This window comes from Loxodonta africana, chromosome 19 (genome assembly GCF_030014295.1).
Source record: "Loxodonta africana isolate mLoxAfr1 chromosome 19, mLoxAfr1.hap2, whole genome shotgun sequence".
Classification (NCBI taxonomy): Eukaryota; Metazoa; Chordata; class Mammalia; order Proboscidea; family Elephantidae; genus Loxodonta; species Loxodonta africana.
Window position 1 is genome coordinate 1,299,917 of NC_087360.1, and position 13,535 is coordinate 1,313,451.

General features: G+C 52.7%; 1 protein-coding gene across 7 annotated transcripts in view; it reads right to left on the reverse strand.

Annotated features, from left to right (window-relative positions):
* The window catches only part of ADGRD1 (adhesion G protein-coupled receptor D1), a 108,466-nt gene that overhangs the window by 12,725 nt on the left and 82,206 nt on the right, over positions 1–13,535 (reverse strand). For all 7 annotated transcript variants that reach the window (XM_064272036.1, XM_064272035.1, XM_064272031.1 and 4 more), the window contains 5 exons: positions 13,351–13,454; positions 12,425–12,536; positions 10,950–11,103; positions 7,185–7,251; positions 2,669–2,735 (listed from right to left, as the gene is read on the reverse strand). In XM_064272036.1, the coding sequence (XP_064128106.1) occupies positions 2,669–2,735; positions 7,185–7,251; positions 10,950–11,103; positions 12,425–12,536; positions 13,351–13,454 (504 nt within the window). The remainder of the gene's footprint in view (positions 1–2,668; positions 2,736–7,184; positions 7,252–10,949; positions 11,104–12,424; positions 12,537–13,350; positions 13,455–13,535) is intronic.

Here is a 13,535-nt window from a genome sequence, read left to right on the forward strand (position 1 = left end):
GGGGCCACAGACCAGTGTGTCTCTTAAATGCAGCTTCACTACACTCAAGTCAGGGAGGCTGTACATTCCGCAGGTTTGCAAAACAGTCACGTCCCTTCAGCTGAGACAGTGACTAAAGTAAGGAGCCCCTGTTGCTGTTAGGTGCCATCAAGTTGGTTCTAACTCACAGTGACCCTATGTACCACAGAACTAAACACCGTCCAGTCCTACGCCATCCTCACAATCATTGTTACGTTTGAGCCCATTGTTACAGCCACTGTGTCAATCCATCTCATTGAGGGCCTTCCTCTTTTTTGCTGACCCTCTACTTTACCAAGCATGATGTTCTTCTCCAGGGACTGGTCCTTCCTGATAACATCCCCAAAATACGTGAGACTAAGTCTCACTGTCCTCGCTTCCAAGGACCATTCTGGTCGTACTTCTTCCAAGACAGATTGGTTCATTCTTCTGGTAGTCCACAGATATTTAACATTCTTTGTCAACACCATAACTCAAAGGTGTCAGGTCTACTTCAGTGGCATATGAAGCAACTGAAAACACCATAGATTGGGTCAGGTTCACCTTAGTCCTTAAAGTGACAGCTTTGCTTTTTAAACTTTAAAGAGGTCTTTTGCAGCAGATTTGCCCAACGCAGTGTGCCATTTCATTTCTTGACTGCTGCTTCCATGGGCGTTGATTGTGGATCCAAGTAAAATGAAATCCTTGACAACTTCAGTCGTTTCTCCTTTTATCATGATGTTGCTCATTGGTCCAGTTGCGAGGATTTTTGTTTTCTTTATGTTGAGGTGTAATCCACACTGAAGGCTGTGGTCTTCGATCTTCATTAGTAAGTGCTTCAAGTCCTCTTCGCTTTCAGCAAGCAAGGTTGTGTCATCTGCATAACGCAGGTTGTTAATGAGTCTTCCTCCAATCATGAAGCTGAGTTCTTCATATAATCCAGCTTCTTGGATTACTTGCTCAGCATACAGATTGAATAGGTGTGGTGAAAGGCTACAACCCTGATGCACACCTTTCCTGACTTTACACCACGCAGGATCCCCTAGAAACACGAGTGTGTAGTTATTGCTCCACAAAGAGGAGACCCGTGAGCAAAGCTTCAATCCCACCACCAGTTTAGAAATGTAAACCCCAGGTACCTCACACAGGTGGAAGCTGAGGCCTTGTTTGTAACAGCCAAGGTCTGGCATCAACCTGACCAGCCCCTGCTGGGGTGGGGAGTGGGTGCCTGGGCCCCGTCCACTCTAAGGGCACCCCACAGCCGCGAAGCAGCCCAAGAATGCTGGCGGGGGGCCGAGGCAGGGCCCCCATACTGGGGGACAGCACAGACTAGGCCTGGGTGTGTACTTGCATCTGATTTTATCTGCATCGCACCCCTAGGTTAGTCAAGTCACAGGGGAACGTCTGGGCTGGGCCGATTCTGCCCAGCCCCCTCTCCCACCCCCACCGACTTCAGAGGGCTTCAGACGTGAGAGAGAACGAGCACAAGGAATGCAGCCACCTTAAAACCGCAGCTGTCCCTGTCTGCAGAGTCCGTCACGGCTTTGCCTTTGGAGCACTGTCCCAAAAGGCTGGGCGCCGGAACACCGGCCACGTCTGCTTTAGAGACCGTTGTACCTTCTGTCCGTCGAGGTGGGTTGTCCGGCTCAGAGTGGGGCGTTATCAGGGATTCTTTAGCAATGTGATTTCAGAGTGCCCGAGCTCAGAGCTGCTCCTTCATGCAGTGGGTGGCCCTGAGCACAGGCCTGCCGCCCCAGGCCCTGCCGGAAGGGGACTCCCATCAGCCAAGGTGGCAGGTGGACACGCCTTGGGCCTGCTCCACCCCTGCTGGCTTCACAGCCCACCAAGCTCAGTTGAACCCCGGGGCCGAGGACGCTGTTCCAGGTCGGGTTCAGCCCCAGCGGCAGCTCAGCCTCCAGGTCGGCAGTCACAACAGGTAGGAACGACCTGTCCTATGAAGCCCCTCCCAGCTGCTGTGTCCACCTTCGGCCTTACACCTCCCCGGACCAGACCACCCAGAAATGGTCATGCTGTCAACAGCCTTTGTAGCTTCAGGAGAAGACAGAAATCAGCATGTAAAGCCATCCAGGATGGAAAAGAAGGGGACTGAAAGAGTCATTTAATTATTCTTGGCTGTAGTCTTTATGGACGCAGGTTGCCAGGCCTCTCTTCTGTGGCACTGCTGATTGAATTTGAACCACCCACCTTTAAGTTAGCAGGGATCTAATCTTCAGGAAACTGTCTCCCTGAAGTAGACAAGCTGGAAACAGTGTGAGGCTCTCTGTCACCTGTGACCAGAGTGTGTTTCCCTCCAGGCCCTCACTGCTATTTCCCCTGCAGCCTAGAAACTCCAGGGCCCTTTGAGAAGAAGAGAAAATCAGGGGCTCCTCAGGCCCCCACACCTGCCGGTTCAGCTAGAAAAGCACCTGGGCTTGAAAGGAGTATGCACTCAGCCTGGAAACTGGAGACCCCCCCCTCCCTGAGTTTCCAAGGCTGAGTCACACTCCCAGAGGGCAGGGGGCTGTAATGGGGAGTGCCCCTGCTCAGGGCAGGCCCACAGGAGGGCCCATGCCGTCTCTACCCCACCCCGTGTCCTCAAAAGGACCCTTGCCCCAGCCCCTCCCTGCTCTGTGCCCACCACGACTTGTGCCCACGGGGGTCAGGGACGTACCACAATCACCAGCAGGGCAGGAGCCACGAAGGCCCAGATGGCGCCAGTCCCCAGGGACAGCCAGCAGCTGCGGAGGAAGGAGAGGGGTATGTCAGCAGCCGCCCGCCGCTGGGGTCCAGGGCCTCTGCCCACTGCTGGCTCCTCCGACTGTCTTGCTCTGGGGTTAAACCAGGGCAGTCAGGGCAGCTTCCTAAACCCACCACACCTCTGTGTCTGTGAACGCCTCCCCCCTGGGAAGGGCCTGCCAGGCTTACAGACAGAATCCTCGAGGGGAAGGCCCACAGGCCCCCGTAGAGGGATATCAGCCCCTGGGGAGTCCAGCCAGAATCCAAAGCAGATTCTCATTTCATGGTGAAAAATAAACATTTGCCCAGGACCAGCTTGCATTCTGGGAGCCTTTACACAACAACCTAAAAGGTGCCTTTGTCAGGGGTTAGCATATCAATGACTGGTCCTGGGTACCGCACAGCCCTTTCCATCTGTAACAATCTGTCCATCACACACCCCAGCAGAGCCATCAACGAGAGGGTCCCTGTGTTTCCTGGAGAGGTATGCTCCAGGATGTGGGGTCCCTCCTGGCCTCAGAGACGTGACCCTGGGGACTTAGGCAGGAAAGCCTGCTCCTCATGATGCTGTCTCTTCCCAAACCATCGGTATGGCTGGGAGCCCAGGTCCCCAAGGACATTTTGTCTCCAGGGTCTGCGGCAGCACCAGGGTCTGGCCAGGCCCATGTGGTGGTCCTCATTCACATAGGGACCCCCGAGAGCTGCCGTTGTTCCCCTCACTGACGACTGCCCACATCCTAGCACCCGGCCTGCCTCATCTTACATCATGTCAGGGTACCTGCTCCCATCCCGCAAGTGGAGAGACCCAGACCCTGACAGGTCAGGTGACTGCCTTCCTGCCCGCTCCTCCCCGAGGCTTCCGGCACCTGGGTGCCCAGTGACATCCCTGCAAGGGGCCCCCTTCCTGTTTCGACAGAGTGACCTGGGGCTGCCGACACAGAGGACCTCAAACTGTGGGCAAACACAGACATCCCCCCATCCGAGGTCTACAGCCACAAGTGCTGAATTGAGGTGTTGCTGGCAGGGCCGTGCTCCCTCCGGGGCTCCAGGGAAGAGCCTTCCTTGCTGTTCCAGCTTCTGGTGGTGCCTGAGGTCCTTGGAATCTCGCGGCTCGGTGCTGTATCACTCCCATCCCTGCCTAGATCTTCACACAGCTTCTCCAGTGTGTCTCTGGTTACTCCCGTCCCTGCCTCCATCTTCACACGGCTTCTCCTGAGTGTCTCTGGTCACTCCCATCCCTGCCTCCATCTTCACACGGCTTCTCCTATGTAACTCTGATCACTCCCATTCCCCCCTCCATCTTCACACGGCTTCTCCATTGTGTCTCTGGTCACTCCCATCCCTGCCTCCATCTTCACATGGCTTCTCCTATGTAACTCTGATCACTCCCATTCCCCCCTCCATCTTCACACGGCTTCTCCATTGTGTCTCTTGTCACTCCCATCCCTGCCTCCATCTTCACACGGCTTCTCCTATGTGACTCTGATCACTCTCATCCCCCCCTCCATCCTCACATGGCTTCTCCTGTGTGTCTCTGATCACTCCCATTCCCTGCTCCACCTTCACACAGCTTCTTCTGTGTGTCTCTGATCACTCCCGTCCCTGCCTCCATCTTCACACGGCTTCTCCTGTGTGTCTCTGATCACTCCCGTCCCTGCCTCCATCTTCACACGGCTTCTCCTGTGTGTCTCTTGTCACTCCCATCCCTGCCTCCATCTTCACACGGCTTCTCCTATGTGACTCTGATCACTCCCATCCCCGCCTCCATCCTCACACGGCTTCTCCTGTGTGTCTCTGATCACTCCCATCCACCCCTCCATCTTCACACGGCTTCTTCTGTGTGTCTCTGATCACTCCCGTCCCTGCCTCCATCTTCACACGGCTTCTCTTGTGTGTCTCTGATCACTCCCATCCCTGCCTCCACCTTCACAAGGCTTCTCCTATGTGTCTCTGGTCACTCCCATCCCCCCCTCCACCTTCACACGGCTTCTCCTTTGTGTCTCTGGTCACTTCCATCCCTGTCTGCATCTTCACATGGCTTCTCCTGTGTGTCTCTGGTCACTCCCATCCACGCTTCCATCTTCATACGGCTTCTTCTGTGTGTCTCTGGTCACTCCCATCCACCCCTCCATCTTCACACGGCTTCTCCTGTGTGTCTCTGATCACTCCCATCCCTGCCTCCACCTTCACACGGCTTCTCCTTTGTGTCTCTGGTCACTTCCATCCCTGTCTGCATCTTCACATGGCTTCTCCTGTGTGTCTCTGGTCACTCCCATCCACGCTTCCATCTTCATATGGCTTCTTCTGTGTGTCTCTGGTCACTCCCATCCACCCCTCCATCTTCACACGGCTTCTCCTGTGTGTCTCTGATCACTCCCATCCCTGCCTCCACCTTCACACGGCTTCTCCTTTGTGTCTCTGGTCACTTCCATCCCTGTCTGCATCTTCACATGGCTTCTCCTGTGTGTCTCTGGTCACTCCCATCCACGCTTCCATCTTCACACGGCTTCTTCTGTGTGTCTCTGGTCACTCCCATCCACCCCTCCATCTTCACACGGCTTCTCCTGTGTGTCTCTGATCCCTCCCATCCCTGCCTCCACCTTCACACGGCTTCTCCTTTGTGTCTCTGGTCACTTCCATCCCTGTCTCCATCTTCACATGGCTTCTCCTGTGTGTCTCTGGTCACTCCCATCCCCCCCTCCACCTTCACACGGCTTCTCCTGTGTGTCTCTGATCACTCCAATCCCCCCGTCCATCTTCACACGGCTTCTCCTGTGTGTCTGTGATCACTTCCATCCCTGCCTCCATCTTCACACGGCTTCTCCTGTGCGTCTCTGGTCACTTCCATCCCTGTCTCCATCTTCACATGGCTTCTCCTGTGTGTCTCTGGTCACTCCCATCCACCCCTCCATCTTCACACGGCTTCTCCTGTGTGTCTCTGATCACTCCCGTCCCTGCCTCCATCTTCCCACGGCTTCTCCTGTGTGTCTCTGATCACTCCAATCCCCCTGTCCATCTTCACACAGCTTCTCCTGTGTGTCTGTGATCACTTCCATCCCTGTCTCCATCTTCACACGGCTTCTCCTGTGTCTCTCTGGTCACTTCCATCCCTGTCTCCATCTTCACATGGATTCTTCTGTGTGTCTCTGGTCACTCCCATCCACCCCTCCATCTTTACACGGCTTCTCCTGTGTGTCTCTCGTCACTTCCATCCCTGTCTCCATCTTCACATGGCTTCTCCTGTGTGTCTGGTCACTCCAATCCCTGCCTCTATCTGCACTCAAGCCCAGGCTCCCAGAAAGGCCAAGATGCTGCAGAGAAAGTTCGCGATTCCCAAAGTTTTCCTGCAGAATTTGAAGGATAAGGATCTCCTGAGTCCTCCCCTCTTCAGAAACCCCATGAGCCCCCCTAACCTTCTGCCTGGGCTGCCTTGCTCTCGGCCATGACTGGGGGCCTTGGATGAAGACAACACTGGTGCTGAGACACATGCTGTGGGTGGAACTTGTCCCCAAGCCCCAGATGGGGAGAAAATGGAACAGGCGGCACTGAGATGATTGTGAGAGGAGCGTTCTTCCCTTAGTGAGCTCCTCAACTTCTAAAACCATCCAGGATGGAAAGGAAGGGGCCAGAACAATGGTCCTTTAATCATTTCTGCTTCCACTGGCAATGAGACAATGATTCCTTTAATGTGTCATTTCAGTAACTTGTCATTCTAATGTAGAAGAGGCTGGATTCTCCCCGTTCAGCAACCCAGCTAGAGAGACATCTCCTCCTGACGTTGTGAGAATGTTGACCTCCCCTTCTCTTCCTCAAAATGCCCAATGATGTTCCCATTTTGTGTTTTCACTCAGAGGCACCCCAGCTTGAAGAAGATGGGGGATAGCTTCCCAAAGGCATTTGAGGGAAAGCCTTTTTTTCTCATAATAACACCTTTCTGGAGCCTGGAAGTCACACAGCTCCATTCTTTCCTCTTCCTGATCCAACGGTGGACCCACCAGCTGCAGTTTCAAAATGGCGGCACCAGATCTTGGGCCACATAAAGTCCCATCCCCTGCCACCCAAGCAATGGGAACCCTAAGACCCACCTGCCAGGTGCATGCAAGACAAGACTCACTTGTACGTTCATACAGTCACTTGACTGTAATTTATAGAGAAGCTATTGTGAACTAGGCATCATGCTAACTGGGCTCTGTGGGTGACCAAAACTGTGCTGGGACGACCCCATGGGTAAAGAAGGGCCAATAGAAAACTTCTACCAGCCGCTCCATCATTCCTGGAAGGATGTGACACCGTAGCTGCTAGTTCCAAGGCTGGGAAAGCCCAGAGCACAACTGGGGTTGTTCCTCACTCCATCTGCCCCATGTCTCGCACGGCACCCACCCCAGAGGAACACAGGGAGACACAGCTGAGCTGTAGGGATTTGTCACAATGAAGGCAAGCCCTGCACTTACTTGTCACTTGCTCCGTAACTGTCCATGGCAGATGACACTGAAATGATACAGGTCAGAAGAGGAAAACCTGCAGAGAGTCAAAGCAGACTATCCTGTGAGCTTGCTCCAGTTTTGTTCATTCAGTCATTCATTTCTTCATTTCATACCTGGTATATACAGAGAACTAGGTGCCCAGTGCTGCGGACACAGAGCAGCTCCTATCCCATGAGGACTTAGTCTGGACAGAGAGAGATCTCACACACATGCACACTCACATGCATGTGCCCACACACACACTCACAAAGCACACTCACACAAGCACACTCATTCTCACACACACACACACACACACTCTCACTTGAATATACTGGACAAGGACAGGTACGGGTCTTTTTCAAAACCATTGACCTGGCAAGGCTGCTCGGCTTGGTCTATCTGACCAGTGTCCCCAATAAACAGGAAAGAAACAAAGAGCCAGGCATAAAACAAGGATGTCCTGACAAGGATGAGGGATGGCAATCCCAGGAGACACACCGCTGCCCCTGGGGAAGCCATCAGCATGACTGGCTACGTCTCTGGATGGCTGGCTCTGGGCACCTGGAGGAGCGTGCTTGGTGCCCTGGGGCTGCTGGGCCAGTGGGCTCATTCTGGACAAGAGTTGTGGGCAGAAGTAACACCTGTCTCCTGTGGGCAAGCATTTGGTTTCCAATGTGATGCCTTGGGGTTCTTTTCCCTCAGTACAGCTCCAGCTGTGGTTTTAGCTGTGTATTCATATTACAAAAAAAAATACAACAAGTCATGTCTCCCCTTGTGAGCATGGGGGCTGGGATTCCCATCAGCTGCCTGGATGTGCAGACTCTCAGACGGTCATCACTTAGCTCCTCTTCTTGAGAGCAGAGATCACACTCTGCTCACCTCCGTTTGCCCCATCTTCCGAGCGTGGGCCTCGGGCACCCAGCAGTAAGTCAGTGAAGTGGCTGGTCTGGCACCACCACCGGCTGCAGGCTGCAGTCCCTACGTTTCCCCAAAATGCCCTCGTTCTGAGGACGGAGTGAGAGCAGGGTGAGAGCCCAGGAAGAGAGCCTGCCTCCTCTGAGGCCTGTCCCTGCAGCGTGGGTACCTGAGCTCTGGTCTCACTGTGTTATAAGTAACAGTTGAGAGTTGAGAGGGCACAGCTGCCTGCAACCATCTTTACTCAGGCCCAGTGCCAGCTCTAACTGGGCAGAAGGAAGGACACAGTTCAAGTGCTTATAATAAAATTAATTAAGGGAAAGCTGACGAGAAGACGGATGGAGGCTGCGGCACGGCCAGCACCCAGCCCAGCACTACGCATCTGCAGAAAGCTTCTATCAGGGGCTGTGTTGATGCAGCAACCGCACAGTTCCTGCCAATGTCGTCAAGCGGGAATATCACCTCAGTGCTTCTGGGTCTTCTGATGTTCCAAAGGAACTTTGCAACTTTTCGTAAAATCTCTCAATTTTTAAATATTGGCAAATGATTCATTTTTTCTCCAATATTCTGTAGACCAAATAAACACATTTCTAGGCTAGATTAGGTTGGAATATGACCCCCCACCATTTTATTGGCAACAAAGTGAGGGCTTCCACTCATGAGGTCCCTCTTGCTATAGAAACAAATCCCACAAGCACTTTTTACACAATTTGCTTGACTTGTGGCTTATGGTGTGTGTGCGTGCGTGCACGCATACACATGCATGCGCCTAAATCGTATGACTGAATTCATAAAGAAATTAGTAAACTATAGTGGTTGGTCACATACGGTCCTACAAATGCTTACTAAATATAGCCATAAATAATAGAAAGGAGCAACCTTGCTCTCTAGAGGAGCTAGGGAAGGATTTATGGGGCTGGTCACATGTCACACCTGAGTTGGGCTCACCGAGGGGAGGGTGGAGGGGACACCCGGCCTCAGGGCCTGGCCTGGGCACAGGTGTGGGAGGTTAAAAAGTGCCACAGGAGCAGCGAGCCTCTTCAGGATCCTGGGCATCCACTGGATGTCAGCAGTGGCCCCGTGGGACTTTCCCATGTGTGCCAAAGCAGGGTGGACGTGGAGGCCCCAGCGCCCTTTTCCAGAACCTGGTGAGTCTCCCCAGTTCTCCCCAGGGAAGCTGTGGGGTACATCGTTTACATCTACTCCATCCTCAGGTCAACAGGATTTCCAGCTCAAAGCACAACGTGAACATGCTTCCCTGCTCCTTGCATAATGAGAACGGTGAAATTAAAGCAATTGGGAGACGTCCAGAAGCAAGTAGCAGGTCCCTGACGCCAGGGCCACTGCTTCACAGCAAATGCAGCAACAGCAGCGTCAGCTATCCCGCAGGAAGCTCGCTGACGCTTGTCAGGGTGGACAGGAGCAACACTTGGCAAACACACCAGGCAGCAGGGAGATGGAAACAGCAAAGGAGAAACGGACAAACAAAAAAGACATCAAAACCAAGAAAACCCAAACCAGTTGCCCTGGAGTCGATTCCAATTCATAATGACCCCATAAGGCAGAGTAGAACTGCCCCATAGGGTTTCCAAGGAGCAGCTGGTGGATTCGAATTGCCAACCTTTGCTTAGCGTTTAAGCTCTTAACCACTGTGCAATCAGGGCTCAAAAAAAAAAAAAAAAAAAAAAGACATCAGACATATAGAAAACAGAGTAAAATGGCAAATGTAGATTCAATTATACCAATAACATTATTCAGTGTGAAGAAATTAAACAATCCAATAAAAAAAAAAAAGAGATTGTCAGACTGGATAAAAAAAAAAAAGGATTCAACTATATGTTGTCTACAGGTGACATACCCTATATTCAAAGATACAAATAAGTTGAAAGTAAAAATGTAGCAAAAGATATTATAAACATATATACACCTAACAACAGAGTCCCAAAATGCATGAAGCAAAAACTGACAGAATTGAATGGAGAGATGGGTAATTCAACAGTAATAGTTGAAGACATCAATACCCCACTTTGAGTAATGTGAAATCAATAGAACAAGTAGACAAAACAACAGCAAGGAATAGAGACTTCAAAAACATCAAAAACCAATGAGACCTAACAGACGTCTATAGAACACTCCACTCAGCACTAGAATACACCTTCTTCTCAAGGGTGCATAGAATATCATGTGTTCTTCACGATAGGCCACATGTTAGGCCACAAAGCAAGTCTCAATACATTTAAAAGGACTGAAATCACACAGAGTATATTTTCTGACCATAACAGGATGGAATTAGAAATAAACAGAAAAAAAAATAGGAAAATCCATAAATATGTAGAAATTAAACAACACACTCCTAAATAAGCAACACATCAAAGAAAAAATCCAAAGGCAAAATAGAAAATACTTTGAGATGAATGAGAAGGAAGGCACAGCACACCACAACATGGGATGCAGCTAAAGCAGTGCTGAGAGAGAAATTCATAGCTGTAACAGCCTATACTAAAAAAAGAAGTAAGATCTCAAATCAATAGCCTCACCATTCACCTTCATACACTAGAAAAAGAAGCGCAAACTAAACCTAAAGCAAGCAGAAGGAAGGAAATTGTAAATATTAAAGGCAGATATTAATGAAATGGTTAAGACAAAATCAACAAAGCCAAAAGTCGGTTCTTTAAGAAAATCTCCACAGTTAAGCCTAGTCAGTGACACAGGGAGGAGGTGTTGACTGCGGGGTGAGGTCTGCGCCATCAGTTGGCCAGTGGGATTTTCTTTTCCATCCTGGCCTCAGAGGTTGTAAGAACAAAATTCACAAAGAGGAGAATACACCCCACCTACCCCATCCTACGCCGTAGTAGCAGAGGTGCTTGCTGTCCTCTGAGCCAAAGACCTTGATGACCATGCTGTAGAGATGCAAGCCCTCCACCAGCATCCACGCGAAGGCACTCAGGAAGAAGTAGTGCAGGAGCACGGCCAGGACCCTGCATGGGGTCTGGAAGCAAAGACACAGAGGGTGAGATGCCTCTGGGCATGTGCACTGGGCACTTCCTGTTGTCTAGCCTCCCACCACCTCCTTCCTCATGGCCATCTTCTGGTCACATGGCCCCATTTCCTCCTGGGAAATCAATGCTCCCCACCCCAGACTAAAGCGATTTGGGTGGAGCAAATGACTCAGACTAACCAATCACTGCACATATTTCCCAGGTAATTGCTTCAGGGGAGGCTCAGGGACCAGGCCTGCCCAATCAGCACAGAGTTGCTGCTGGAACCCAGTTACATTTGGCAGTTTCGTGATTTTACAAAGGAAGTCAGAGATCTGGGAGTGTGTGTGTACACACACATGTATATATGTGTGTGTACGTATACATGTATGTGCATGCATATGAATACTTTGTGTGTGTATGTGTGTGTACCTAAGTATGGGCGTGTGGATGCATGCGTGTGCACATGTATGCCAGTAAATGTGCAAATGTGTGTGCATGTGTGCACATGCGTGAGTGCATTGTGAGAGTGTGTAGATGTGTACGCACATGTGTAGGTACCTGTGTGAATGCATGTGGGTGTGGCTGTGAGAACCCTCCCATTTCAGAATACTGCTTTTTAGGAAGCCCATGCCACTTACGGGGTGGGGTTTATGCTGACCTGATGAAAGTCGTGGAACTAAGAGGAAGTGGAGGTTGTACAACACTGTGAACGCACCAACTGCCACTGAATCGTTCACTTTAAAATGTTTATTTTATGCCGTGTGACTCTCACTGCAATTCAAAAATGCAAACCCATGAGCAGCATGTGGGCAGATGAAATGAATTCCGGGCCAGGACCTGAGGGCCCGGGGCAGCGGGTTGACTGTTTGACCTACAGAACAGCATTTCGTGAGGTTCGACTGCTGCCCTGACAAAAACGTGGCAGGTGCAGATGGCCCAGCAGGTGCTCCAGGCTCAAGGTCGGTGCAGCCCAGAAGCTCATCTGTGCCAGGGTGACCTGGGGGCTCACCTGTGCCAGGGTGACCTGGGGGCTCGCCCGTGCCAGGCTGACCTGGCAGCTCACCTATGCCAGGGTGATGTGGCACAGGCTTAGCCCTTGTTGACCATCTCGGTCCTGGAGCAGCTAGTGGGCAGGAGAAGCCCTTGTCCCAGGTGGGATAAAGAACTCATTTTCTCCACTCCTCCTGGGAGGGCCACAGCCCTGGCCACCTGGGGTGTGATCTACATTCGGACTCAGAGAAACCACCAGGAGATGGTGCCGCCTTCAGGGTCGCTGGAGGGAGGCGGGAGAGGCGCCGCGTGGTCATGGGGGGATGGTGGCCCACTCACCGTGCCCGGATGGAACTGGAAGCTGACAAGCAGCAGCACCTGGGCCACCAGCACAGCGAAGGACAGGTTGGCGTGGATATGGTAGCGCTGGCTCCTGATGGTGCTGACGGAGCTGCAGGCAGAGGGGCGTGAGGCCATCAGGGCCGACTTGGCCCAGCCCCGTGACTGCCCCCACACCCATGTCAGGAAAAGGGGGTTATAACACCCAACCCTTATGGGTTCCCTGCTCCCAAGGCTCCTGGCCTCTTCCCAGCCCACTCGGCCCTGAACGAGCTGACCCTGCCCTCTCCCAGCACACTGTGTCCTCTCTGTGGCTTGTGCACCCCAGCCTGGGGCCTTGCACCTGCTGTTTCTTGGCAGAGACCTGGGCACAGCACCTTCCTTCACCATCCCAGCTCACAGCTCCCCCTGGAGAACCCTGACTCATGCCCTCCTCCCCTCTCTCAACCCTCGGAGCCCCACAGAGCAGAGCACTAGGCGTTCTCATGCTTTTGTCTACTGGCTGTGGTATACCTCATGTGTGTCAGCCAGGGATCCTCCCAGGAAACACCTCCCCACCCTCCTAGCATCCTCTTCTCTGCAGGCCAACAGCCCTGACCTCAGAGATGCTCTTGAGGGGAAGGGGCTCCTGGTGACGACTCCTACCTGGCATGTCACAGGGCCAGAAACCCCTTGTGGGTTGGGGGGACTTGGTGCAGGGAAGTTCCCCAAAGCTAGGTGCCCAATCCAGCAGCTTTTCCCCCCAACCAGGCCATTGGGCCCCCACCCCTGCCTCCACCTGCTCTGACATGAAAGGGGCTGGGGCAGCCTTCCTGGCACAGCCCAACCAGGGCCAGGTCTAGTGCCCTCTGACGGCACACAGCTGGGGGGTGTGAACACCTGCAGTGGCTGTGGAACCCCTGACCTGCAAACAGAGGGGGACTCACGAGAGGACGGCGAAAGTGGCCAGTGTGGCGGTCAGGCAGATCACAGACAGGGAGCAGCCGATGTAACTGATGGACGACAGCGCCACCTGGTGTCCATGTGCCAGCTGTGTGGGGTGCAGGACTTGTCAGCCGGCGGGGTGGGACAGGGTGCCAGGCGGCTGGTGGCGGGGGGGGCATGGACGGGA